This window comes from Peromyscus californicus, unplaced genomic scaffold (genome assembly GCF_007827085.1).
Source record: "Peromyscus californicus insignis strain IS unplaced genomic scaffold, ASM782708v3 Scaffold_21__1_contigs__length_65335640, whole genome shotgun sequence".
Lineage (NCBI taxonomy): Eukaryota > Metazoa > Chordata > Mammalia > Rodentia > Cricetidae > Peromyscus > Peromyscus californicus.
In genome coordinates, this window is record NW_026294514.1 from 33,279,292 (window position 1) to 33,307,075 (window position 27,784).

The 27,784-nt window shown below is 40.2% G+C and overlaps 1 protein-coding gene across 11 annotated transcripts in view; it reads right to left on the reverse strand.

The window, feature by feature from the left end:
• Dock10 (dedicator of cytokinesis 10) overlaps positions 1-27,784 on the reverse strand; it is a 250,555-nt gene that overhangs the window by 82,048 nt on the left and 140,723 nt on the right. For all 11 annotated transcript variants that reach the window (XM_052750000.1, XM_052750002.1, XM_052750003.1 and 8 more), the window contains exons 5-14: positions 22,458-22,530; positions 22,071-22,193; positions 21,693-21,827; positions 14,160-14,343; positions 12,320-12,405; positions 11,943-12,026; positions 11,670-11,825; positions 6,281-6,505; positions 5,944-6,066; positions 4,366-4,448 (exon numbers count right to left, since the gene is read on the reverse strand). In XM_052750000.1, coding sequence (XP_052605960.1) covers positions 4,366-4,448; positions 5,944-6,066; positions 6,281-6,505; positions 11,670-11,825; positions 11,943-12,026; positions 12,320-12,405; positions 14,160-14,343; positions 21,693-21,827; positions 22,071-22,193; positions 22,458-22,530 — 1,272 coding nt within the window. The remainder of the gene's footprint in view (positions 1-4,365; positions 4,449-5,943; positions 6,067-6,280; positions 6,506-11,669; positions 11,826-11,942; positions 12,027-12,319; positions 12,406-14,159; positions 14,344-21,692; positions 21,828-22,070; positions 22,194-22,457; positions 22,531-27,784) is intronic.

Sequence of the window (27,784 nt, forward strand, 5' to 3'; positions counted from 1 at the left end):
TGGCCTGAAACTCACTGAAGAGGCTAGGCTGGCTGGTCAGTAAGCTCCGGACATCCTCCGGCGTTTGCTTCCTCCGTGGTATGTCTACAACCACGCATCATGTCCAGTTTTTTCCCCTAGGTTCTGTGGCTCCAACTCAGGTTCCCACATTTGCAAAGCAAGCATTTCACCGACTGAACTATCTTCTAAGCTCCTCCTTTTTAACTGTTTCCCCAAGGTACCCTAACCTGGGCAAGCAGGGGCCACTGCACTTGGGGTGGTGTCATCAGGATTTATGAGTGTGCAACAAGGATCGTGTTGTAATTATGACTGCGGAAAGAAAGCGTGATTCTTAAAAATGTCGTTGTGGAGGTCAACGAGGCCATGTTCTAACTTTTAGGACAGAAGTCAAGATAAGATGCAGGAAATGTGAGTCAGAGTTTTGCATTAAATAAGGGTAACGTTATGTTGTTTCCTTTCCTTGATCCATTTTGTGGGAACTATAACGCCTTACTTAGAGCACACAATTGCTGTTGTCTAAGTGACGGAGTGAGGTCTGGCAATATTTGCTTCACGTGTACTTTGCTGACATCAGCCCCACCCCCACACTTATATTATGCACCGAAGAAAAATTCAGCCCACATGTAATTGCTTTTTCTTCAACATCAGAGAAACGTTGAATTTTTATTTCTTCTAGTTTAAGAGCCTTAACTAGAATATTTTATCATCTAAATGAATCAAATATTTTAATTAAGTAGCTGAAATGTCTTTGAAAATGGTATCAGCCATTGACGTTTAGTGTAAAGGAACACGGGGGGAAAAAGGAACATGGGGGCTGGAAATGTATTGAAATGATGTTTTTAGACCCTTTGAAATCGTCTCCTTATAGTTTTGTTGCAATTCTTGTTAAGTAGTAACTGAGGGGAAAAAAATCTCTCCTTGATAAAATTTTAATGAAATAACATAAGGAAAGCATAATAAAAACATCTCACTTGAAGACTAGAGAGAGAACACGGCAGGTAAAGGCCCTTTCAGCCAAGCCTGCCTGCTAGTTCAGTTTCTAAGGCCCATATGGTGGAAGGAGAAAGCCTGTTTCTGCACATTGTCTTCTGAACTCCACATGAGAGCTGCAGCAAGCTGCAGATGCCTTCCCCGGCCTCCACCCCACAAAGTAAATACATAAAAATGTGACAAGAATTTCAAAGCATAAAATGACTTTTGCATAAATAATTAATCTATGTGAGCTGTGAACTCCATTTTGCTCATAGCCACAGCTGTCTTGTAGAAATCCTTCACTGGGATTGGCTACTCATGAAGTATACTGCAGCCTGAGATCTTTATTTTTGATCCTTCTACCTCACTCTCTCTCAAGTGCTAAGATCAGAGGCATAAAGCACCATGTAGGATTTAGGCATTTCTCTGCATGTGTGGATACAACAGATTAAAGTGGTTGTTAGGGCCCAGCATGGGCACATGACTATAATCACAGCACTGAGGTAGTAAAGACAAAAGGAGGATTGGGTGTTCAAAGCCATGATGAGCTACACAGACAACCCTCTCACAAAACAAACAAACAAACAAACAAACAAACAAACAAACAAACAGCAAAAAACTAAAACTCTCCAAGGTCTGAGGATGTAATTCAGTGGTAGAACATTTGCCTGGAAGTCACAAGGCAGAAAAAAAAGTTAAATTGGTTGATTGGTAATTTCAATGGTATAAAAATGAATGATCCAATAATAATAGAACTATAAAAAGACAGAGAGAAGGACCTGGTGAGGGTATACTAGGGGCTTTGCCACTGGAAGATGCATGCAGAGGTGGACGACCACTTGTTGGGATGGCAGCATGAGAATCTGAGATACTGCTGCATTGTGCATCCTTAGAGGTACAGATATGAGAATGAAAATTTATTTTAGTCCTGCCTGATGAATTTTAAAGAAAATTGAGCACTGTCTGTTAGTTATTTGTAAGTTAAAATGAGACAGTGTACAAGAATCTGTGAGGTAATCCTGGCGTGGGCTTGGGCCCCTATGATCCTAGAGGTGGCATGCATGGAAAAAGTTTAATTACAATAGGACATATTTGTAAATTCAACTTCTTTTAGAATGGTTAATTAGAAAATATCCCACATAGCTCTGTGTGTCTGTGTGTGAGTGTGTGTGTGTATGTGCATGTTCTACACCTATTCAAAAGATATTTTTTTTTTTTTTTTTTTTTTTTTTTGCTAAAAAGTGGCAGTGCAGCTGGTGTCAAACCGGAGACCATACCAGATCCATTTCAAATTAGATGTTCACAGCAACGAGATCTGTGTGGACTGCAGCAGCTGGGTAAAAATCTGGTTCCAAGCAACTGTTAATGCTACTATTTTAACCATAGTTGCTTTCAAATGTTTTAGGGTACACTCAACAGCTATACTGTGAAACAAACTGCCAGATAGAAAATAAAGTATGAAGGAAAAGCCAATGGAGAACCAGCAGTACCCACAATGTACTACCTACGCTGTGGAGCTGGTCTATTCCAGAATGATGTGAGTGCCAGCTAACCTTCTGAGGGTCCTGCCAACTCAGCTTACGCAGTGTTTTCACTGGAAGGTGGGGTAGCGATTGCCTCTTTGGGTAGCTTGTGTGCTTACGGAAGCTAGATAATCCAAATGACCCAACATACCATAATCTCTGCACGTTCAAGTCATTTTTTCTCATTTGCCAGAGAAGCTCACGTAAATTGAAATCATTGGTGGTGCATACAACGTACTAACCAACAGTTGAACCACTTACTAAGCCCTAATACAGCAAGGGCTTGTGGCTTCACTAGCTTTCCTTTCCAAGAGTCGATAATACATTCAGACTCCATGGAAGTTTCATCTGTCTTCCGTACAGTTGGTTGACATTTTAGAGTGAGGGTGTTACTTCTAAGTGCCATTCTGCCAATAACTGACACATTATTTACTTCTGTCCTCCACATTATTTGTCACTGACGAAAATTTACAAGAAATGGGGAGTTGCGGAGCATGAATGTGAACTCCACGATGACTTTCAATAATAATAATAATGACAATGTATATACCATGTTTTTCATGTTTACCATTAGCTATCTCTGTAAGGAAAGGCAGGAAGAAAGAGATAAAATAATATTCATAATGTCTTTTATACCAAATCCGTGTACATGTGAAGTTAACAGAACATGCTGCCCATGAGGCAGGAATTTTCAGCTCCATTCTACAGATGAGACTCTGGACCCATTGCTCAATCAATGATCCAACAAGTGGTGACCTGAACCTGTCAGCTTTGGTGTGTTTACCAGACTTAGCAGCCTGGCACTCCCGCCCTTGTTGCAAGGCTGCCTGAATGCAAGTCAGTCCTTGCAGCCTGCAGGGATCTGTTGTGGCTTACTGGGCCTGGAATCCTTCTGTCCTTCTATCTGCCAGTCTCCAGTCTTAAATAACAGCCATAACATTCTGACACACACTGGTGGGTTTTCTCTGAACATATGTCTCAATGGAAGCTGTGTGAACTGAAGAATGCCCAACAGGTCAACCCTTCCTTCTGGACTTTGCATTTTGAGTTGAAGGAACTGCCTGTGGGATAATGCCACCAACATTCATTAAGTGGATGCTCTGGTCTAGGCCTGTAATTAACCCCTTTTAATTAAGTTGTTTCATTGCTGATCTTGAGTTGTTTTATGAGCCTATTGGCAGGGTTTTCCCCATTTAAGGAATTCTTATAGCAATGCAGGTGTAATGAGTTTGAGAAGGACACTTGGAGTTGATGTGTCAGTAGATCTGAAAAGCAAGTTCTATTTTCCACAGAGGTTCCATTTCTTGGATGGATGGTCTACTACTTGTGCCCAAAAAACTCAGCTTTTCCATCAGAGTCAACTGGGGATATAACTGTCTGTGCTAATTCATACCAAAATCAAAGGCAGCTTAAGTGATCAACTTGATGGTATCATTTGGACATTCACATACAGAGCAGAGCTCTATGAATAAATGAAAGTATGCAGGTGCACAGGAAAGTATGTACTATCCCTCCTTATCTTATGTCCATTAGGCTCTCAGGACTGAACAAACATTGTATTTATTAAATCAGTTACATATAAACAAGTTATGATTTTGATTTGGTACTGACTGAGACCCCCCAGTATATCTGGCCATGCCCCCACTGTATACAAGTCCAAGGCCTTTAGATAAGCTGTCTTGCTGAACTAATTTGTGAAGTATATATCTCTGCAGAGCTCATGATGTCTACAAAGATGACACCATGTTAACATTTCTTTAGGTGTGGCTCCATTAAAAACAATAGACAACATAAAAGCATTCAAAGCCATAGCTTCCAATGCGGAGTGTAAGCGTGTCTCTATTCTGTGAATTGCAAAGTAGGATCTTACCTCACGGCCCAAGCAAATGGCATCCGATATTTCCCCAATTTGCTGCAGAACTGCCTATTGGATTTGAGTATTTTTTGTGCAAACTGAGGAAAAAATAAATAAAATGATATTTAGGGACAGCCAATTACAAACTGTACATGTGAAATAATAATGCTTATTTTTCCATTTTATTATCTACTGAAATTCTATACAGTTTCATCTTACTGGCACATAGATTACATATGGTACCCTCTGTGTTCAAGTTATTGTAGAACTCTAAGCTTTCTTTTAAATTTGAAAATTCTAAGTGTGGAAAATCCCCTAGTCTTGAAATATCAACTATTATCCGCTCACCCTGCTTCTCTTCCTGCCTTCTTCCCTGCCTACCTTCCAGCTAAGAGAAGTTAAAATCTTGAATGGAAAGTTATCGAATTTATATTCACAATTGCTCACATTTTTTACTCTACAAGAGCCTTTTCTCTGAAGAGCTGCATGGACCCTGCATTCTCTGTCACACTTTCTCAGATCTATTGCTATAGTGGGGAGGTAGCTGGAGTAAGTACAAGAGACACTTCCATTTTCAATGCTGGAGCAAACCCAGGGCTTCACACATTCTAGGCCAAGTGTGACTGAGTGTCAATAAAATTTTCTTTACAAAAGCTGGTAACAGGCTGGATGTGATCTGAACAGATAGTTTTCTGAACCATGATATGAGAAACTCATAAACACGTTAAACTACAGTCTAAATTGTTGCACATGCTCAGATTCATTGGTTTTGAGTTATTTCCTTGATATCATTCCTTTGTATGGAACATATATACTTTAAATACTTATCTTCTAGTAAATGGAGGTAGTCCATAATTTGATTATTTGAAATAAGAAGGCGATAGAAAGAAGAAAGCAGAAAAACATCACTGGTCTTATCATTCACCCACTCCTCCTCCTCCTCATCTCTACCTCCCTGCACTTCACTGTTATTATATTTAATGTACAATCATTTGTCTCTGCTCTTGAGTCCATTGTCAGCTTGCTGATATTTTAGCAAATTGCCTTCACTTGATCCCGACTCCTAACTTTGCTATTGTAAATACCTCCATCTTTGGGTATTTTGGGGCCTAAAATGATATACAAATTTCAACTCATTTCTACTAATATAGTGGTTCTCAACTTGTGGGGCATGACCCCCCAGGGGTGGGGTGGGGTCGAATGACCCTTTCACAGGGGTCACCTAAGACCATGGGAAAACACAGATATTTACATTACAATTCATAACAGAAGCAAAATCAAAGTTATGAAATAGCAACAAAAATAATTTTATTGGTGGGGGGTCACCACAACCTGAAGAACTGTATTAAGGGGTTGCAGCATTAGGAAGGTTGAGAACCACCTTACTGACAGATTCATAGACATCAGAGACTGTTGAGTCAAAAGGACATAAACCCAAAAATGTATGATTTAAAACGGTTTTGGTAGATATTAATTGTACTGCTAGGTGAATGTTGAAAAGTCATACATTTATCAGCTTTTATAATCCAGGAAGGCAGCATGACTTTATTTCTTCAAAGTGACTGAAATTATTTATAAGGAAATAATCTTTACCTTGTTGGAATCGGGGTTCTTAATATAAGGTTCAGCACCACTCGTAATGTTTCCCATTAAGACTTTTTCGACTTTGGCCACCAAAACAATTTCAGAGTGCGGATCACTCACAGAGAATATAGCCTATATTCAAAGAAAGAGGTAAATAACTACCATAGAAGCCACCCTGAAGACATTCATAAAATGTCATTTAAAAAAAGACAACTATAAGGAAATTTTTTTTTTTTTTTTTTTTTTTTTTTTTTTTGGGAAATTGCCCATCCCGTATGACCCATTGTTAAGGAACAATCTAAGGGACAAGGCTTTTTGGTCCCATTACAAGTAAACAAAGTGCAACCTGCTTTGGGAATTTTAACCACTCCTCTGGAATGCCCTTTATGTGAGGTTCTTCTGATTGTCTTGGTGTGCCCCCAGTGTCCATGTTGCCGTTTTCCAAGGCGGGTGGCGCCCCGGAGAGCATCTGCCGGACAGCAGGGTGATTCAGATCCACGTGGAAATCGGCGGAGATCTTCCGGCTATCTCTGAGGTCGTAAAGCGCCACACTCACAAAAAAAGGCTCAATCTGTTGGGGAAAAGAAAACCCAGATGGCTCTGACATAACGCAGTCACCCGTCTGCCACCCTGAGCACCACCGCATCTCGACACATCGGATGAAAGGCACGCGGAAAGCGAGTTCTCTTTGACCCAGTGAGAAGGACCCAGAATCCCTCCCTGCAGCAGAGGCCTCCAAGCCCAGGGTGGCCTCTCCTTTGTTTCTTGACCCTAGATACCCACCCAAGTATGCTTTTCCACGTGTTTCACCACCAGAAAATTAGGCTTTAACAGTCTTCAAGTTGTTTTCCCCATGCTCTAAGAAAATACCCTTTTACCTCCTTTTCCCCAGATCTTTGGAAAACTAAAATAGGAGCCTAGGAATGTCTAGAGTGTACTGAGAAATACTTCACTAGTCTAACTGCTTTTCAGGTTTCTTTTTTCTTTTGTAACAAGGTCCCTCTGGGTAGCCCTGGCTGTCCTGGAATTTGCTCTCTATACCAGGTTGGCTTTGAACTCAGAGATCCACCTGCATCTGCCTCCCAAGGTCTGGAATTAAAAGCATGTGCCACCACTACCTAGCTAAATGTGTAGCCCAGGCTGGCCTCGAACTGGTGATCCCCCTGCCTCCATCTCCTTCAGCAAATCCTACTGGTGTGTGCCACCACAACCGGTGCTTTTCAGTTTTTTTTTTTTTTAAAAATCACAGCTTGAAATGATCATAATAATATTTATTTTACATTGGTGTTGTGCTTTCTACTATTTTGTGCAGTTTTAATACATTCATGAATATGATAGTGTGACACAGATGAGCACTGGCTTGTGAAAGGACCTGCTGTCAGAGAAGGTGGGAAGTCTCCTGAAAAGAAGTCGGTATTTAAGATGAAGTTTTAAAAGAGACATCATGTGGTCTCTTCATTGTGTACTAATTTTGAAGTCCACCACACTTCTAGCACCAGGATCAGCTCTTTCAGCAACTATGGTGCTAACTAACTTCTGGTCCTGTCATCTGCCAGTTTTCTTAACCCTAAGGTTACCGTTGTCCCTTCAACAACATTTGTAGATACATATTCCAAGATGACCCTCTGTCTAGCTGTTCTTCAAGCCCACCTCCCACCAGTCTGAACTCTCAGTGAGATCTGTGATGACTGTGCCGGCTCTCAATGGCTGTGCTATTCTGTCATTCTGTACATGTGTTAATTAGGACTCCAGTGAGATGACACCTTCCTCATTGTCATTTTTTTTTTAAACATAAGCAGGCTGGATGGGAGATTACTGAACATGATTTGGTAGGGTACAGGAGAGTACTGTGGAAGCCCTCAGGAATGCAGGGCTAGCCACTAGTCCCGGGGATCTATTTGATTGGGGATGTATTTGATTCCTCAGCCATCAGGAATAAGCCACCTCTCAGCAAACATGTCTTCAAATTCATCTTCATTTATTTGGTGAAGCTGCACTTCTTTGAGATGTGGATCTTCTTGTGGCCAGAGAACATGGACTTGGCTCTATGCAGAGCCTCAAGTGCATGTTCCTTATTCTGCAGCTTGGTGCAGACGGACTTGATGACCTGGTGGTCACTGTGAACTCTGGCCACTATGCTCTGGGGCTTCCCAAAGGCACCACACATACTTGTACACAATACCACACTCACACACACACATACACACTTACTTAAAAGTAATTATCAAGTAGAATTTATATTTCAGTAATTTAATTTAGTTTAGAAAAACTCTTCATTTGGGGTAGTTGTAGTGTGCTAAGAGTTGAAAATGCAAAAATAAGGAGAGATTAATGCAGGTACACAAAACACTTTGAAGGTTGAGAAATAGAAATCACTATTTTTTTTCCTGAATTGTTGGATTTTGACTTTCATCCCATTTGCTGAATGGAAATAAATTACCTCCATTAATACGACATCAGAAATTACAGGTCTTGTGGCATTCGTTTATTTTTCCAATCCACCTTCACAATGAAAATGCCAAATCTTACTTTTTAAATGGTTGGCTTTGCAGGATGTGTTTGTGTAACAAAACATCGTCAGAGCCTGACAAATTAATTTGTAGGCTACTGAGGTTTAGGCTGATGAATGACTTCTGAAAATTCAGAAAGAGGGAAATTCAAATGTAGCTACAATGAAACAGCTTTATTAGTTCAGATTGCTGGTGTCAACTCCCATTTTCAAGGAAGTATCTTAGGCGATGAAACCATCAGCTAGAATTTGGTGTTCTATTTGATTGACTGAAAAATTACACACTGTCAAAGTCTGCTTCCTCATTATAAAAAAGTCTTTCATTGAGTCTGTAGACACTCGTGTATGCAATGCAGCAGTTAGCTCTCCCGGAACATGGAGAACTGCTCTTCAAAACATGCTCATCAAAGTTAAGAATGATGAAGTTGAAGAGTGCCATTAGTGGAAGAGTGCTTACAATTTCATTCAATGATAAACTATCACCAAAGTGAGGCTGTTTATTGATTTTGATATGATTTACTAACGAGTGCAATGACATTATTTTTTGAAAGTCATTTCCTAGTTTATTTTTTTAAACACTTGTATCTACTGTAAAATTACTTAAAAAAACAATTCAGAAGCTCAAAACCAACTTAACTCCTTGGCCTGAGAGACAGGAAAGGACATGGAAAAACCACTCTCAGGGATGACTCATTGTTTAAGAGCACTGGCTGCCCTTGCGGATGACTCAAGGTATGCTTACACACATGCATATAAAACACCAATGCACATGAAGTGAAATGGAATAAAATCAAATAAAAATAAAAATGTTTCTAAAGGACACTGTTGAGACTTAAACAAATAGAGCCATGTAGCTTTTGAACACGTTCTACATGGAAGGAGTTGCATGCCTTTGGCACTGGAAAGAAAAGCCCATTGTCTCTGGGAGCTTGTTTTCAGGTTCACCATAGGAGTGAAGTTACTAATGTGTCCCTGCTATTTTTTGTCATAGAGGGCTGTGCCCTTTAACCAAGTACGAAGCTTTCAGGAGAGACACATATCGAGTCGTGGGAGACGATAGAGATATCTGCCTAGCCAGGCAAATCATCCAAATCAATGCTGGTGATCAGTGGGCGGGGAGGGGGATGACAATAATGATAGATATTATCACACAGCCCCGTCACTCTCACATCCAAAAATAAACCCATTTTCTTTGACTTTTGGTTTCCAAAATGGATTTTTAAATTGCACTTAAGAATGTGTTGGATGAAAAACATAGGTTTAAAATATTTATATTTTTAGTATAGGTCAATGTATGAAATGATAAAGCCCATTTATTTTTACGTAGTGTGCTGACTAAGTGGCTTTACAATTTGGATCAAGTTTTCTTAAATTTCCAAATGATTTCAAAACCGAAGTTTTTAGGCATTTTTTTTTTTTTTATGTTAGACATGAAAGCATGGTCTAATCCCTTCTAATATCTTTTTCTACAAGGAAAATGCAGCTCTCTGCTGCCGTGCCTATTGAAGTTTCTCTAATTCATGTTTCACAGTCTCAGGACCATCACACACAGTGGGTTTGTTCTTTCTTGGCCTTTTACCCCACATTTCTCTGGTTTATCTTTCTTCCAACAACAATTCCTTCTTAGTCTTCTGTTGGCAACTTTGCTAGTCACATTTAAATGTTTAAATGTTTCTTTCCCTTCTCTATGCATGCAGAAATTCTTAGATGATTCCTCCCAGGTCAGTGCTTAAACTACATCTTCAGATTTTTATTTACATTCATAGTCACCTCTTTGAGCTGAATGAATGCTAAATTGCACCAAGAACCTTCCAAACTTTCCATAGATTACCTATTTGAAGTGGTTGCTGTTATTGCCCACCATTATGTAGAGGAGGCTAGGCTCAGACACCTGACCACATGGCACAATTCCTAAGTTCCAAAGCTAGGGAATCTGATCCAAGCTGTCCATCTCAATAGATTGTCCTCACCAAAAGGATGTACAAAGTATGTCTCTATCCTGCTCCCACAGCAGCAGGTAGGAGCCTTAAAGAGGACAGAGGGGCCAAGGACAAAAGGTGAGGAAGTCTTCTGGAAGAGTCCGTCAGTCCTGTGACCCACTGTGCCCAACTCATCAAATGAGTTTCAATCATGATGGAGGCAGGTTTGGGACTGTGTAGGGTTAAGCAAGTGAACAATACCACTCCTGCCTTCTAAAGCACATATGGCTTGTGTATCAACAACATGAAAATAAACTTTCTTTTCTGGGGTGGAATACAGCAATTGAGACTGAATAGAAGTCAGAAAAGACTGCATTGAAAGAGAATGAAAGAAAGCACTCTCAAACATTGACCGTGACTTGTACCAATGGTGGGGTGATGACTTATTTTCTTCTCTGCAGTTCAACATCTAATTTTCTTTTCTTATGTATGTGCAATCAGTCTAGAATTGTCTACTATTATGTTCCTAGTAAGAGAAGATTTTCAAGAGAGTTCCCTTAGTAGAAGAAAAATTTTGTGTAGGTTTGGTGTCCTGTGTATTAGGTGTTTGCAAATGCCTTTGTGACACCTGTCATTGCACAGAACACCCACACTTTTACTTAATGTTTGTCTAGTACTTCTTTACTTGGTTTATCATTTACTCTTATTCTAAGGAGGAATACTATGATATCCTAGAGTGGATTTGCTAGCTGGCTTCCCTCCAAGTGACAGCAAAACACAAATGTCAGTTTAAAAGCCATCTTGAATCAGGCATGGTCGTGTGCACCAGGCATCCCAAGCACCTGGAGAAGTTGAGCTAGGATGATCAGGGGTTCTAGGCTAGCCCGATCTACTCAGTAATAACCTGTCTCATAAAACCGAAGACTAGAGATACAGCTCATGGGAAGAGCACTTGCCTAGCATTTGTAAGGCCCTGAGTCCTACTCTCAGCACCACAATAAATAATTTCATCTTCACTATCACAAACAGATACAAACAATCCTGGAGGAGACCACTGTGCTAATTTTGTATGAAGAATCCAGAACACTGTCCCTTTATTGATTCTTAAATATCTAAGTTAAGAGGAGACTTTTATAGCAGTATGTGAATAACTCTTCCTCAGAACTTGTGTACCTTTGCAATACGAGAAGTGTTGGCCAATAAACTCTCTGTACACTAGATGCTAAATCCTGGGATTAGAAAAGGTTGGGCTAGGATGGAGTGATGTCAGCTGACTGGTTGTCTGATGGAATGAGAGAGAAACTTACATTGGTTACAGGATCGTTTTCGTTCTCTGTAACACATCCCTGAAGATTTAAGTTGAGCGCTCTACAGATGATCATGATTCTCTTGGCAGCTTTCTCTTCAAAGGGTTTGATCCCAAACTCATGTTCAAAAAGGTCCCTTTTTTGAAGCTTCAGTGTCTACAAGAAGTTTTCAAAAGTCTTAGTTAGCCAACGCTGATCATGAAAAAAGAAATTTTAAATTACAATCAACAGTTATCTGGGTCAAGTTCATCTCTGTTCAGAATCCCGACTTACGTCTATATCTGGGTCCAGTGAGAACAGATTGAGCCTGTCCATGTTTCGCGTTGTTTTGACTGTGTCCTCAGTTTCTGTGAGGTACTGCGGAGAGACCCGTGTTAGTCTCTGGCATCTAAACTTCCTCATGGAGCCCAACACAACCACAAAAGCCAAGATACAGCCCCTTAGTTTTATTACTGTTAAGTCATCCATAAACACTGGGCAAATCTTAAAAAATATGTTCTTATTTTCAAGGGTTATTTCATGTTAAGCAAAACTCTTTTGATTGATGAAAAATTCTAGATTAGTTTCTTAGTCTAAATCTTAAAAGAAAGCATCGGCATTTTTTTTCCATGAAAGCAAAGTGTGTGCAAATACAATGCCAACTTCATTACTTTTGCAAAGTCGGGATGTAGGCTGTTCTCTGAAGAATCTGTTTCCTCCAGTGTACATTCACAAGTCACAGAATTATCCAATGGATCTTGAAAAGACAGAACAACACAGGTCATTTAATAATATGAGTTGTAGTTTCCTCATCTGTAGAAATACTGGGTTAGATTTAAGAGCTCAGAGGGATACTGATGAACCTCAATTTTCCTTTTGTCTCGTCTACAATATGCCAGACTGTTGCACAATCATGTGCTGGAAATGAAACTTCCTGATAATTATTTTAGGATTCTATGATCGTTGCTATAATACCATGCTATCATCCTGTATCACTAAGAACTTTGGATCCTTATGATGCTAACATGTATAGGTTGTCTTGGCTTCCTTAAATAATGCAAAATAAAGTTTTCTCAAATATGTAAATATTTTTTCTAATTTTCATTCTCAGGGCATCCATTTAGAGCTCATCCTTTAGCTTCAGCTACTTAAATTCTGCAGAACACTGAAAACATAAGTACTCGATTTGACAATTAGTAAGCAAATAATAAGTGACTGTAAAGACACCTGCTATGGCCTATGGCAGGTGTGTGAAAACCAGCAAGTTTTCTTCCTCATTATCTGTGACTTTTTCACTTTTGGGGACAGGACACACATGCAAGTAGAACTTAATAATGGCTGTGTTTTGGTTTCTAATTCATCATTGTGTTAAAGCTTTCTTGGGGGAACACTGACTGAATCAGTGGCTGAGAACCTCCCATCTATATAGCTAAGACTTGATGGTTACATTTTAGCTCTTTTCTGTTTTCTTTCTTCCTTCTCTTGGTATATAATGATTAGAATATTATGAGGGAACTAGGCTGGAATAAAGAAAAAAATGCGAATGTATATGTGTGTGCATGTTTGTGTGCCTGCACAGGTGTATGTGTGTAGGCCAGAGGTCCATGTCTGGTGTCATCCTCAGTTGCCTTTTGTCTTATTTTTGTAGACATTCATGTAATTTGTTCCAACTGTCCTCACCTCTTCTCTTTCTTATCTTGTGTCCAGTTGCTACACACCATTGTTACCAGTCCCTTCCTCAGATTCATGAGGTTTTGTTATGTGACCCACTTAGTTTAACCAGGGCCATCTGTGAATACAACTATCTATTGGTGACTACCTACCTTATTTCATGAGACATGTTCTTTCATTGAACTCAGAGCTCACTGATATGGGTAGGCAGGCTGTCCAGCAAACTCCAGGGATACCCCTGTCTCTGTCTCCCTAGTATCTGGTTTATAGGTGTGCACTGCTGCACCCAGCTTTTTTCCTGGGTGCTGATATCTGAACTCACATCATCACACTTGTATGGCAAGGACTTTAGTGACTGAACTAATCTTCCAGCTTTTTTTTTTTTTGTCTTATGGAAACACTATGACACATGATGTTGAAACTTTCATATGTCAGCTGAACTCAAGACTGTCAAAACAGCACGCAAAAAAGATGCCTTGTAGCTAAGAGGAAGTAAAACATGTTTGTTCTTACAGATAATATATCATGCTTATTAAATGTAATATCGTGCCCAAATCCAAAATGTACCTTCTATAAGATCTTCCTATCAGAAATGTGTACAATTTTTTGTGTTATTGAGTCATGAGTACCAACATTGTTGGTTGGGTGAGAGCCTTAAGTCCCTTCCAGTCAACTCAAAATCGCACCAAAGGGCGGCAACTTCGATGATTTGGTAAAAGTAAAGATCTGGGGTGAATGTTTTAGAGAGTGTAGCTCAAGGATGGAGGAGCACAGCCTGAAAGACAGCCACTACCAGTCAACGCTTGGCCAGAGCAGGGAGATGATTTTCTGAGCCCTTACCCAGCCCCAGCTCAGCAAGCTCTGCGCTCTTCCTTCCCTGGAGTGGCCCCTCAGGACTGATCTGCAGGATGCGGTTGAGTGTGTGAATCCACTCGTCCATATCTGACTCGGTTTCAGCTGCCAGCACAAAATAGGTCAGGTCGTTCATTTTCAATTCAAAGGCATATTTCCTCAGCCTGTTATTCTGTGGTATAAAAAGAAAGAACAAAACAATGAACCATGAGGCAGGCAGACATTTATGTGGTCTTGGGATTCCAAAGTCTTTCCATCCAGGTGGGTGACAAAAAGAAAACCTTAAGAAAACACAACAGAGGTTTAGATGAGTCCCGTCATTTGGTTTGTTGTTTGTTTATTTATTTATTTATTTATTTATTTATCTATTTTAGAACTTTTTGTACTGAAAATAAAATATTTTATGCCTCTTTTAATTGTTTGGATGGCATTTTGGCTTAAAACTTTCATCTTTAGGCATACATGTAAATATACTGCAGCCTTCTTTAGATAACTGCTTTGAGGCTCCATTTTCATTTGTTACCTAAATTCAATCTGTGACTGATACTGACCCCTCATGCTCTAGGGACATCACCTGTCAAAGCACCAACAAGCTGCATGCATGTTACCTTAGTAACCAGGGGACATTTCTTTCTTTGAGTCTTCCTTGATCTTTTAGCTTAATTAACATTTCAGCCATCACTTTATTAAAACCCTTGATACCCTGGACCCACACTCTGCCTGATTTTCTTTCTATCTACCGGTCTTTGCATATTTCCATACTCATTGATGGCTCTTCCCTCTTACCATTTCTCCAAATGAAACCCTCAGCTCTGCCTTAAATTCTTTTCACTCTCACATAGTTTAAAGGCTCCAAATATCCATACACAATGACATCTCTCCACTGTATTTGGTGGCCAACCAAGGGGGCCTCACTATAGCTCCATGAATTGCCCCTGTAACACCGTTCTTGCTGAACTGAGCCCCACCCACATACTTTCCAGACACAGTGAGCAGACACTTATCCCCCCCATTCTGCAAGCCCAGAGATTGCACTAAATGACATAGGTAAAAAGTCAGCTTCTTCACATGGGACTTGTGAATTGTTGGATGACCTGTGTCATTTAGTACAGTGATGGTTTACTGCCACAAGAGGGGGGTCTGTTCTGTTGGCACTTTGTACTGCTCAAAGCTCTACTTGGTCTCTGGGCTTGCAGAATGGGCGGGGGGGGGGGGGGGGGGGGGAGGGTAAATGTTAAACACCTAGCCCTAGAGATATTAAATTGGAAAGTAAGCATACTTAAACTTTGTATAGATATTTTGAAAAGAGGCACTACATTCTGTAAGGACACAGAAGAGAATTATTTGGACAAAGCAAAGTAATTGCTAAGATTTGCATTTTGATAGCAATTTAAACAAACTGGGAACATAAGCAGAAAGGCAGCAGCCTCACACTTAGTGTGCGAAGTGAATGGCTAGGAAGCTTAAGAATGCAAAACCCTAGATCCTCTACTTGGGAAGGGTGGGCAGATTCTCTCCATCCACCCCGACGGTGCCCTTCTGGTAAGTTGTGGTGCAGGAAGTCTCCAACTGCCTGAGATGCTCCTGAAACAGAGGCTCTACAGGCAAAGACAACGAGGCTGGAAAGCAATTCTCCTATTAAGGTTCTGATTGCTTCACATGACGAGAGATGCAACTGGATACCCAGGAAAAAACTAGGGATGTCCAGAGTGCAGGGCATAGCTTCTGCTTGGATGTTGTCAAGATCTGAACATAGCACAATGCAAACAAATCTTAGTGTTGTTTGGAAATTCAATACCGCGGAATCTAGTGACTAACCCGAGGCTGGAAATAACAAGGACTAGTTGTAAAACTACATCAAACGCTCCTTCTGGGTCGGAAGTAAAAGTGACTCCACCTGCAGTTCGCTTTGAAATTCAGTTTTAGAAGTAAGACTTGATTTTCTAACTTGCATTCTGTACTTCAGATGAGTTGGATATGGTTGCCAATATTTTAATAATTCAAAAGCATTATTAAAAATATGCATCTTTTAAAAACATTTCAGCAAAGTATAACAAGTTCTTGTTTCTCAAAGCAGGATATTTATAAGTGAAATGGGCATTGTGCTTGTGCTCCTGAGAAACAGAGCAATCTGCCCTGCATAGCAGTTTCTGGAGAGGGTGTAACAATGCTGGAGTATGCTTATGCTGGGAATGCTTTCTGATCACACTCCCTGTGTGGCCAAAGATGACAGATAGAACAAGCAAAGCAAAAGGACAAACATGGGAAATCAATAAGGTACTTGAATAATCCCAACATGCAATTGTGGCCATTGAAATAGTAATTGAGAGGTAATGACAATTTTTATACTCTCTCAGTTTCCCTCATTTTCCTTTGAAATCAGTGTCCTCTGTAGTTGACATAAGGCTTTGCCCAGTGAAGAGTTTATGGCTTCATTAACAATAGGGAAGGCAGCATGTTCTATGGCTCTAACGTGCTTGGTGAATGGTGATAGACAGCCTGCAGCACAGTATTCTCTTTGCCTGGACACATCTCAATTATACAGACTGTAAAGAAAGTACAGATGGCAATAGAGGACTCATTGGTAAAGAGGGAGATTACCCAAACCAAGTGCTCCATTACATCTGCTATGCTGCTAGAATTGTTCATAGAATTTTATAGGAAGCAAAAGAGAATGATCAGACACATGACATCCCACCCAGGCTCATGATGCTCATGATGCTGGTGGCTCCCATTCATGTGACCTTCTCTGCTTTCTTTAGGTTTATTTGTTCACTCAGGAAACAAAACTTTATCCAATACTTTCTTTATGCCAATCACACCGCATTAGCAAATATTCACATAAAGTGTTTTCCCTCTTTGAACTTGCATTCTACTTTTCCTGCTTTCTTTCCTTCCTACCCTTTCTTCCGTGTGTGTGTGTGTGTGTGTGTGTGTGTGTGTGTGTGTGTGTGTGTGTGTGTGTTTAATGTACATGTTTTTGTGTGAGCAAGAGTGCATGTACACTTATGTGCATGTTTGTAGAGGCCAGAGGTTAATGTCAATGTGTTCAATTGTTCTCCACTTTACTTTTTGAGTTAGGGTCTCTGACTGAATTTGGAAATTATCCACTCAGCTAGGATGGTCAATGAGTTCCAAGGATCTGCCTATCTCTATTATGCAGACTCAGGGTTACAGATGCATGCTGCTTCATCCAACTTTTACATGGGTTTCTGGGAATCTTAATTCAGGACCTCAAATATTTCAGCAACCATTGACTGAGTTATCTCCCCAGACTCCTAAACTTACCTGCTAATAGGGTGTCAATAAACACATAGGCGGAAATGTATGTATATAGAGTACAATGTGAAATAATATAATATCATTGATATTATAATGAGGCATTGTGGAGTGATAAATTTATTTCGTTGCTGCATACATTGTGAAGACTTAATGTTTGAAGTTGTTACTCATGTCTTATCTGCATTTTCTACTTCTTTTTCTGTGTATTCTCCCCATGGTCTGGAAGATCTTTCAAGGCAGAAACCATACCTGTTTTTATATCTGGCTTTTCCAAAGAACTGTGCACACAGAAACTTTCTAAGTATGTGTATATTTGCTGAGATGACTCCTAAATCTCACTGCTTTAAACTGCACGTTAGCATATCATTGTGAGTTTCTTTGACCACATGGTTTACATAGGATGATGTATTTAAGTGGCTATGCTCATTTTATGTGTTATAAACACAGCATTCCCAGAGACATGTTTCTGTAATCTTGTATATTCCTCTACTTTATATCTAATTTTGTCACTTAATAGTTCTATGACTTGGGAAAGCCACATTATCTTTTGGTTTTATTTTGATAAACAGGACAATAGTAATTATATTCCATCAACTATCTCAGGTAATATATTAAATGGATAAGGTTGTAATACATTTCTGGTTGTTACTATAATGGGAAATAAAAATATTCAGAGACAGAATTTGTTATTGGGAAGTATGTGGCTTCTAGATCCATTTTCTTTAAAAATTATACTCCTTCCATGTGACTACTTTTAGATGGGCATGTGTACCCCATTTTCCTATTGTTTAAGGTACCCCTGCATCTCATCCTCAGTCCCAGTTCACCCATGAAGTGAGTTGTCTAACTTGCAGAAAATATTTTAATTTTTAGCTTTAGCTAAACACATGAGGTTATTATTTAAAGCTTCCTGGTTCATGTGCTGGCAGGTGTCACCCCACTACAGACTTGAGCCTCTGTGACAAGGTTTCAACCATTGGCACTGTTGATGAGACCTCAGACAAATGAGATTCTTGGGCCACTTAATTTCTTTCACAGTGGCAAGACCTGAAATGACGTAGAGATGAATGGATGGATAGATGGATAAATGAAATAATGAATGACTGAAAAAACATGAAGGATCACGTTTGGGTAACCCAGACACAAATATTCCTTAGTCAGGATAAACCTGAGTCAGCAAAAGTGGTAAGATTGCTCCAGATTGGCCTATAATACAGATTTAATGCTGTTCGTTAGTTTTTAAAAAAAGAAAAAGAACAAAAGAAACACAGTTAGGTTTTCTGTTCGTTACCCAGACTCAAGAACCTGCCATTCACAAACGTCATCTAATGTTTCTGAAAAAGAATTGACATTTCTCGCTCCTTGTGGTCACCCTTGTAGTCTGTGTCTCATCATTCCAATAATTATTCTTAGGAAAAAATAATGTTATAGACTGAGTCCAAATGAGTGAAGCTAAAATGCTGTGTTTTTACTAAAGGATTTTTGTAAACTTGAACTCCCAAAGAGTTAGGAAGTTAGGTAGCACTTACTGAGACAAAGACTTGGTTCTTTTTTTTTTTTTTAATTAAAAAAAAAAAAAAAACTGGCAAGGATCCCTGGCAAAACAGATCTGACTCATCCTAGTTATCCATTTGTTCTGTGCTGTTGTGTATGTGTGATTCATCTTTAGGCACAAAATGTGCTTGAGAGCTTACTAGAGTGATGGTTAAAATTTGTGTGGTTTCTCTTGCAATCTCCTTGCCATGTGTAAGTCAGAAAGAGCCGTAATGTAAGAACTGAGACCAGTGTCCCTGATGTGCATGTCCCCCCCCCAAAGACCAACCTCAAGTAACTGGAGCCCCTGCTTCCATAAAGGAAGAAGATTTTGGGGAAAGGTCTTGATAAGTTCAGGGATATTTGAAGAGTTGATGAACTCTTCAAAAGATACACGTATAAAATCCATCGTGAGGAATCCCCAAGATCCAGATACTGGGTCTGTCCTCTGTTGTGTGACCCCAAAAGAAGATGTCAGAAAGAAGACATGTGTGAAGATCAGTTTTGAGATGTTTGGAGCTAAGAGAATTATCACTCTTCTGCATTCCTAGAGCCTCCCACATACTGTCATTCATATCTCCATTTGTCCTCTAGGGATGCTGAGTAACAGTGAGTGTGTTCTGATGTAATTCTGATGTAACAGTGAGCATGTTCTGATGTAACAGTAAGCGTGTTTTGATGTAACAGTGAGTGTGTTCTGATGTAACAGTGAGCATGCTGTTCTGATGTTTGTCTCTGACTTTAACAGGGAAATGAGTTCCCCATGCTTCAACACAGTTCCAAGCATAATATAGGCACTAAATAAGGTACTGAATGAATGAGTGAGTTAGTGAATAAAGATATGGATCAATTGACATATCTAGGGATCAGTTTGAGGAAGATAAATCATAATTTACTAGTGCATTTTTCTACAATAGAGTGTCTTTCTTCCAAAGTTATTAACTATAATCGGGTAATCAGGGGAGCATGGTGAGAACGTACTGTCACCCACATCCTTCCAAAGTCTGCACATTTACTTCACTTTTATGGATGAGAGACCTGAGGTCAGAGGTTGAGTGACTCACTCAGAGGGCTCAGGAGGTCAACTGAAAAACTAAGATCTGAATGCTGACCTGAAGGAATCCTAAGCTTCTGCTGGCCCTGTCAGGGTCTTCTTAAGACAATGTTGTGAAAGAGATGGAAATAGATTCTAAATTAGAGATGGTGAAGACAGGGGCCTAGGGTAGACAGATTACAACACAATCTGGTAGAATGTCATTGAATATAAACTATATCCCTGTAAGCTTAATATATAAAAAAAAGCTATGATAAGACCTTTTAGAAGGACTCACCAGAGGAAAAATAAAAAAGAAAATTATTTATAATTTTAGCTCTGTGTAATTATAAAATGTAATCATTGATCTCCAAAGTATTGTTACAGATTTGCTACAGACTTTAAGGCCAAGGAGTCTCCTTAGTGAGGAACAATAGACAACCACCCCCACTCTCCATTAAGATCCTCATTACCCTTTCCATATGGAAAGCTGGCATCTGCATTAAAATGCAATTAGCTTTCCCTTCAAGCAGGGTACTTAGCAACACTTAATTAATTCTTAAAGTTCAGCCTTCTTACTTCCTGGAGGAGTTCCAGATTTTAACAGATGAAGTGTCCAGAAATAGTTTAGGACGCAGAGACTGTAGACCACTCTATTTTGCATCTATAGATCTAGGTGCCCTGCCTAATAGTTCAGGATGTAGACTCAGCTATGACATGACAAGCTCTGAGAGTGACTTGGGTGTGCTTATTACACGAACTGTATTGCTAGGGTCCAGAGTCATAATGTGAAATTTGAGGGGTGATGGCTACAGCACTCAGTTGCTTCAATTTTTAAGTAAAGGAATAAAGATGGATTCATGTGAGTGAAGAAAGGAAATGAAAGGGCATCCCATGTTCATGGAATGGGAGACATCCATGAAATTATCCTTCCACTCGATATAGTGGTTTGTGACAAGTATAATACTAAGTAAAATAGTTCGAAGATCAAGAACTTCCAGAACAGCCTTGTCTGTAAACTCTTGGCAATCAAAGGAATCCTTGTCTTTAAAGAAAAACCTCCACTTCAAAGAAACATGCTGTGCGTGCACATTGAATATATTACCTGGTTATAAAGAGAAGAGCATTTATGAAGTATATACTTTAAGGTATGTGACTGACATGTCACCTTCATGAATTTCACTAATTCAGTGGTCTTCTAGGCTGTAGAATGGATAAGGGTCGTTTTCTTCTTTTCCTTGAAATAGCTCAGACTTGTTTGTATTTGTTTACTGCTCCTACCCATTCTTTAGCCCATAGATCTTTTAGTCTCTTTTCTGTTTATTTCTTTTTAATTATTTTTGTCTCTTTCCAAAGTGCCTCTTCAAATATCAATATTTCTTTTCCATATTGCAACCCACATTTCTTTCATCTATTTACCTCTTTTTTAGGGGTTGTTTTTTACTGAAAAATTTTCCAACTGATTCCACGGCTTCCTCGTCTCTCTGCTTATTTCCTGTTTTTTGTTTCTATTGGAAATAAGTTTTATGGAAGTATGGATCTAGACTGTGTGTCTTTCAATGTGTTCCCAGAGTTCAGAATGTTCTTGACTTATACAGATATATTCTAAGTATTTGTTGCATGCATCATGAAACAAAAACAAAGCCACCATGGGGAGGAGGGATTTCACTCACCTGTATCACACCTGTGCAGGAATCCAAAAAGATGCAGCCTTTGGGTTCTTTGGATATCTTTTCGTCTTTGTAAAAGTTCATAATGTAGGAGTTGTCTGGCAACTGAGTCAGCTGGAAGTAGCGCTTTTTGAATGACTAAATAAAAGATAGAAGGAGGGAGTGTGAAGTTCATGATACTGCTACTCATGGGAATGACACGTCTTCAAAGTTCTTCAGCAGGGAAGAACTCTCTAGAGCGGAGACTGACTTCTGTATACATAAAACATTACAGAAAGCACGAACATCATGCCAATGGTTCCTCTCCATGCTGTGACCCAAGAAGGGAGGTGAGGAAAGGGGACAGGGCGGGGATTGGGATCACTCTTGATGTGTCCTTACCCGGACAGTGACAGTGTTGTTCACAGTGCTGTTAAAATTCCCCTTGTAGAGCCAGCCCGACTTGAACACACCAGTGCCGCCGGCTCCCCCACCGCCCTTGGAAGATGAGTGGGATGTGGTATCCTGCAATGAAAGCCATCATTAGTATTGCAGCCAGCCTTGTGGAGCCCAGATCTTCGACACTGCACTTCCAAACGAGACTCCTTTTTCTCCCCGACTCATCCGCAGTAATCATTTCAGTGTCAAAACAAACGTGATTCATTTTGCCTAAAAGCCCCAACACAATCAGTCTCTCCTGCTCATGAAAAACAGATTGCCAAGAAGCCAGTGCAGACAGGGACTAATTGCCCTCCTGTTTTAAACCTGTCACTCGACACAGTCACTTACTTCGTCCTTATCAGCATCTTCATGGTCCACCTCAAAGGAATGTGAAGGAAGCTTCTCTGGCTTGTGTTCCGCTCTGATATTTGGAAAAAAAAAAAAAAAGGTCCGGTTTGTTATTTGACATCTTGCTTTTGTTTTCTACTGTTCCCAAGATCACAAGGCTCTGCTAACATTGTTTCATTTTTTTTTTTTATGCTTTGCAACCTTAAAAATCTCGGGGTTCTTTTTCTCTGGGAAGAGTTAACTTTTCCCTTACATCATCAGATCATATCTCTACTAAGTACATATTTTAACTCACGGAGTCATTATTGACATAATTTTGTACATATCTTTTTGTATTGAAGGAGAGCAAGGAGGATGGATGGAAATCTTGGAGTTTTGTCTTCTGTCTTCTGCATTCTGAAGTAGAATATTAAGCGCAGACACCTTTGTTAGCTTTTCTGGGTCACCTGTATGTGATGTGGCCAAGGCTACTGGATGGTTGTCTAAGCAGCCTCAGGCATGGGAGGCCTTGAGTCCCGAGAGGCAGCCTGGGTTTTGGCCTTCAGGTTGTGTCATGCCCCAGTGGTAGCCCTTCAGGAGGCCACTCAGATGGAGCAGCGGTGTCTGCCCATGGGGTATGCCCCCTTGCCATTGCTGTGCTTTCAGCTGCGGCATGACTGGTCACCCCAGAGGAGCAAGCAGGCACATCTGGCTTTATATGCCCAGAATAAAGTAAGTCTGAAGTAAGTTTCCCTTGGCACAAGTCTGTCTCATAAGGAATGGCTGAAGAAGCCAAACTCTCCACTCAAAGTTTAGGCTTTCTTTGAAAGTCAGTCCTTTGCCACCTTTTAAGGCATAAAGTTTCATATGCAGACATTTCATATATTTTTTTAAAGATTTATTTATTTATTATATATACAGTGTTCTGTCTGCATGTATGCCTGCAGGCCAGAAGAGGGCGCCAGATCTCATTACAGATGGTTGTGAGCCATCATGTGGTTGCTGGGAATTGAACTCAGGACCTCTGGAAGTGCAGCCAGTGCTCTTAACCTCTGAGCCATCTCTCCAGCCCTCCATATAATGTTTTAAGATGACACATCTTGTAGAATCTGAATCTGACTATGAGAAAAGAAGACCGGAAGAGAACAGATCCTATCACAAATCTGTTCCTGAGTTGACAGTGTTCCCGAGAGAAAGGGAAAGGGGCAAAGGCTCCTTATTTACGTTCCTTCTGTGCGTTCTCACAGGATGCTCCCCAATGGATGTAAAGTGCTCTTTCATCCTCCCTCTAAAGGACACTCCAGTGCCTACTTCCCAGTGTGCCATGGGAAGTTGTAGCACAGAAGAAAATCTTGTTCGTTGTTAAGTAAGCATTGTCCATTTCTTAATAGACTGTCAAAAATTAGAAAATGTTTACATCCATCACCACTGCCTGTCCCTAGACATTTTTCGTCGCTGGGTCCTGAAAGCTACTGTGATGAACACAGGACTTGAGATTCAGTGTTAAGGATGAAATGTGGAATCTTCGGTTGTCTTCCTCTCTGCTTTTTTTGGTTGTGATCTTGGTAAAATCTCAAGACCTGCTGGTCAGTACTTGAAAGTGGTAATTGTCTTTCTCATCAGTTAAAAGTGGGAAGAAGAGCCCAGCACACTGAGCATAGGCAGGTCCAAGCCCCTTCCCACTGCACCAAGGCTGTGCAAGGTGTCACACCACAGGCACCAGGTTTCAGAAGCCCGTCCATGGACCAGGGACAGATCCTGACCCCCCTGCCTGGGTGGCCCCCAAACAGGAGACCTCCATTTGGGGGATGTGGGGATGCAGGGTGGCTTGGGAAAGAGGGCTGGGGGTGGAAGGAGGGAGGAGGGGGTATCTGTGGATAGTATGTGGAGTGAGTAGAAAATTTCTTAATAAAGAAAAATGAAAGTAAAAAAGTGGGGAGAGTTGTAGAGAGTGGCATTTCAGGATTATCCCCTCAGGCTAGGAGATGGTGGGGGTGGGGGAAGGGCTTGCTGTGCAAGTATGAGGACCTGAGTTCAAATCCCCTGCACCAATGTAAAAGCCAGATGTGCCTGTGTATGAGTATAATCCCAGTACTGGTAGGGGTGGGCGGGAGATAGGAAGTTAGTTCCTAAGGGTTTTTCTGCTGGTCACTATAGCTGAAATGGTGAGTTCCAGATTCATTTAGCAAAGCCTGTCTCAAAAAATAAGAGTAGCCGGGTGGTGGTGGCGCACGCCTTTAATCCCAGCACTCGGGAGGCAGAGCCAGGCAGATCTCTGTGAGTTCGAGGCCAGCCTGGTCTCCAAAGCGAGTTCCAGGAAAGGCGCAAAGCTACACAGAGAAACCCTGTCTCGAAAAACCAAAAAAAAAAAAATAATAATAAGAGTAATATACTCAATGTTGACCTCATGGAGTCTACATGCTCATACAGAGAAGAAAGCACCTGCTGGTGCACACACCACACACACACACACACACACACACACACACACACACACACACACACACGGAGGTTATCTCCTCTTCAAGTCTGGCACATAGTAGGCATTTAGAACATATAGCAGGTAGTAGATAGGTATAACTTATATAGTTACACTAAAGTTATTTCATATCAGAAAACAATAGCACGTAATATGACATTCCTCATCCATGGCTCATTGACAGGCTGGAAGATGTTTAAAAACACAGATGGAGTTTTGTATTCAAGCTTAAATGTGCATGGGATATTGCTCTTTGTCTGATCACACGTGTGGATAATCAGACTTTGGCACACAATACTGGCGTCCCAGACTTGTCTAATCTTGCTATTTTGCAGAGATAAAAATGAAGAGCATAAGGGCCACTTATATAAACACAAAGGAGAGATGGGGTTGCAGGATGTACCTGTGAAATAACTTTATCAGGAAAGATGACTTCAAATTATCACAGAAAACATATTAGGAAGAATATAGCCAGTTTTTAATCTTTTTTTCTTTGCAGGGCCTCAGAGATGTTCCAACTCATCTATGCTAATTGTCACCATGATGTTAACTTGTTCTGTTCTTTTTGGTCATGGTCACCTTTCTGGGAAGGCATAGCAAGAAGTCTTCACAGTATTACCCTAGGACCACTGGAAAATTCTTCCTACCCCATTCCTTCTCCCCATAATAGCATATGATACTCCTTGAACAGGAAACAACCCCTTTCACATTTTTATTCGATTGACAAGAGAAAGCCTTCGAACACAATCTTCTTCCTCTCTTCCTCTCGCGAAAGGTGACATGTCATCTGAGTTTCAGGGGCAATTTCAAGTGGCAAGTTTCAGAATGATTGCTTGAAATGTTTTATCTGAAATATGAGCATTATGGGATTTTTACATTGATGATATGGTAGTAAAGGGAAGGTGGAGGAAATGCCCATGTTAAGTCACCACACATATATTTTTGTAAACTATAGAGGGAGTTATATTAAGAGCTATCACCACAAAAATGGTGATGATGTGAAGTGATTCATTTCTTAATCAGCGAGATTTAACTATTTCACAATGCTTCCATATTTCAAAAGATCACTTTGCACATGATAGGAACATATAATGCTATCTCTTATTACAGTGAATTTTAAAAAAGTATAATGAACCTTAAATCCAACCAGAAAGTGTTTGGTTAGCCCCATAACCCTTTTGCTACTATGAACCAGTGGACCTATATTGCCAGACCAGTCATTTCTATAAGTCACAGGTTTCATAGCTTGGCAGGATGTATGACTACTTTTCTCCTCTGGTAGCATGCATAGCAGCTTCCAGCATTATGAATGCTAGTGAGCAAGGATGAAGCTTCCATGTCAGAATCAACTTGTTTCTTCAGGTTTTATGACTCTAATATGTGGTATCTTCAGTAATAAGACCTTACCATCAAGTTATGGAGGGTACCAAAAACCACAGAAACAGTCTGGACAAGTCTTACAAGGCAGGCCCACTGGTGCTACAGTGTCATGACTGTTATGGGAGTAATCAGTCACTTTTGTGATTAAATTTAAGACCTGTTCCTAGTGATGAAACTCGTATTGGACACCATTGTTGAGGCCAATAACTTGTAGCTACATAGGTCATAGGCCTTAGAGGAGAACCTATTACTACCATTCTGCTAAATGGATTGTATGAGCTGTGGGGGCAGTGTCAAGGTCATCACAAGGGAAGCCATAGAAATGACTAACCTGGGCTCATAGGAGCTCATAGACTTTGGACCAGCAGCTAAGGAGCCTGCTTGGGACCAACCTAGGCCCACTACATGTGTGTGACAATTGTGTAGGTTAGTCTGTTTGTGGGACTCCTAGCAGTGGGATAAAGGCCTGTCCCTAGCACTTGAGATGGTTTTTGGGAACCTGTTCCCCATACTGGGTTGCCTCATCTAGCCTTGATACAAAGGGAGGAGCTTAGTCTTACTTCAACTTGATGTACCGTGCTTTGCTGACACCCATGGGAGGCCGGCTCCTTTCTGAACAGAAACAGAGGAGGAGTGGATGTGGGAGGCAGATGGGAGGCAGGGGGAGGAGAAACTGCAGTCAGGATGTAAAATGAATGAAAAATTTAATTAATTAAAAAAAGAGAAAAAAGATTGTATCTCTGTCTATTGCCTTCAAAAATTCAACTTGAAGGAACATTGGGTGGTTTCTAAGGAACTTTGGAATCTCAAGATAAAAGACTGGCCAGCGACTTTATATTTTGAGTTTGAACCCAATATGAGTAATCATTTTCAGGGAATCTTATTTTTCACTTCCTCCTATTGCCCCAAGAAGGATCATGGCAATACTTGAGTGCCCCTACAGTTATTATTTGTGAACTTAGTGTTCACATTTCTCATGGAAAATGCAACAACAGTTCCCATTCTATATGGTTAACCTAAGAAAATGTATGTATCACACCTAGCATATTCTAACACACTGGAGACAATGAACAAACATTTGTTTAACTATTTAAGGTTTTTTTTCCTGTTATATTTAAGACAGATTTATAGTAGCCTGGGCTGGCCTTGAACACACTATGTAGATGAAAATGATTTTGAGATCCTAATCCTCTTGCCTCCACCTCTTGAGTGTTTGGTATATACTACCCTGCTCAGTTTCCTTTCTTTAAAAAGAAATAATTTTTGTTCTTGCTTAGCCTAGGTGAGCTGGCCAAACTTGATTTGATTTTCAGTCAAAAAAAAAATATACGGGGTGGGGGAGGAGGAGGAAGAACAAGGAATCCGTGGCTGATATGTAAAATTAAATTAAATTATAAAAAATATACCCTTGGGAAATATGCTTTCTCAGATTAACTGTGGTAAAACTTTTCTGTTTTTGTTTTCTGTTGTGCAACTCTGGATTTTATCA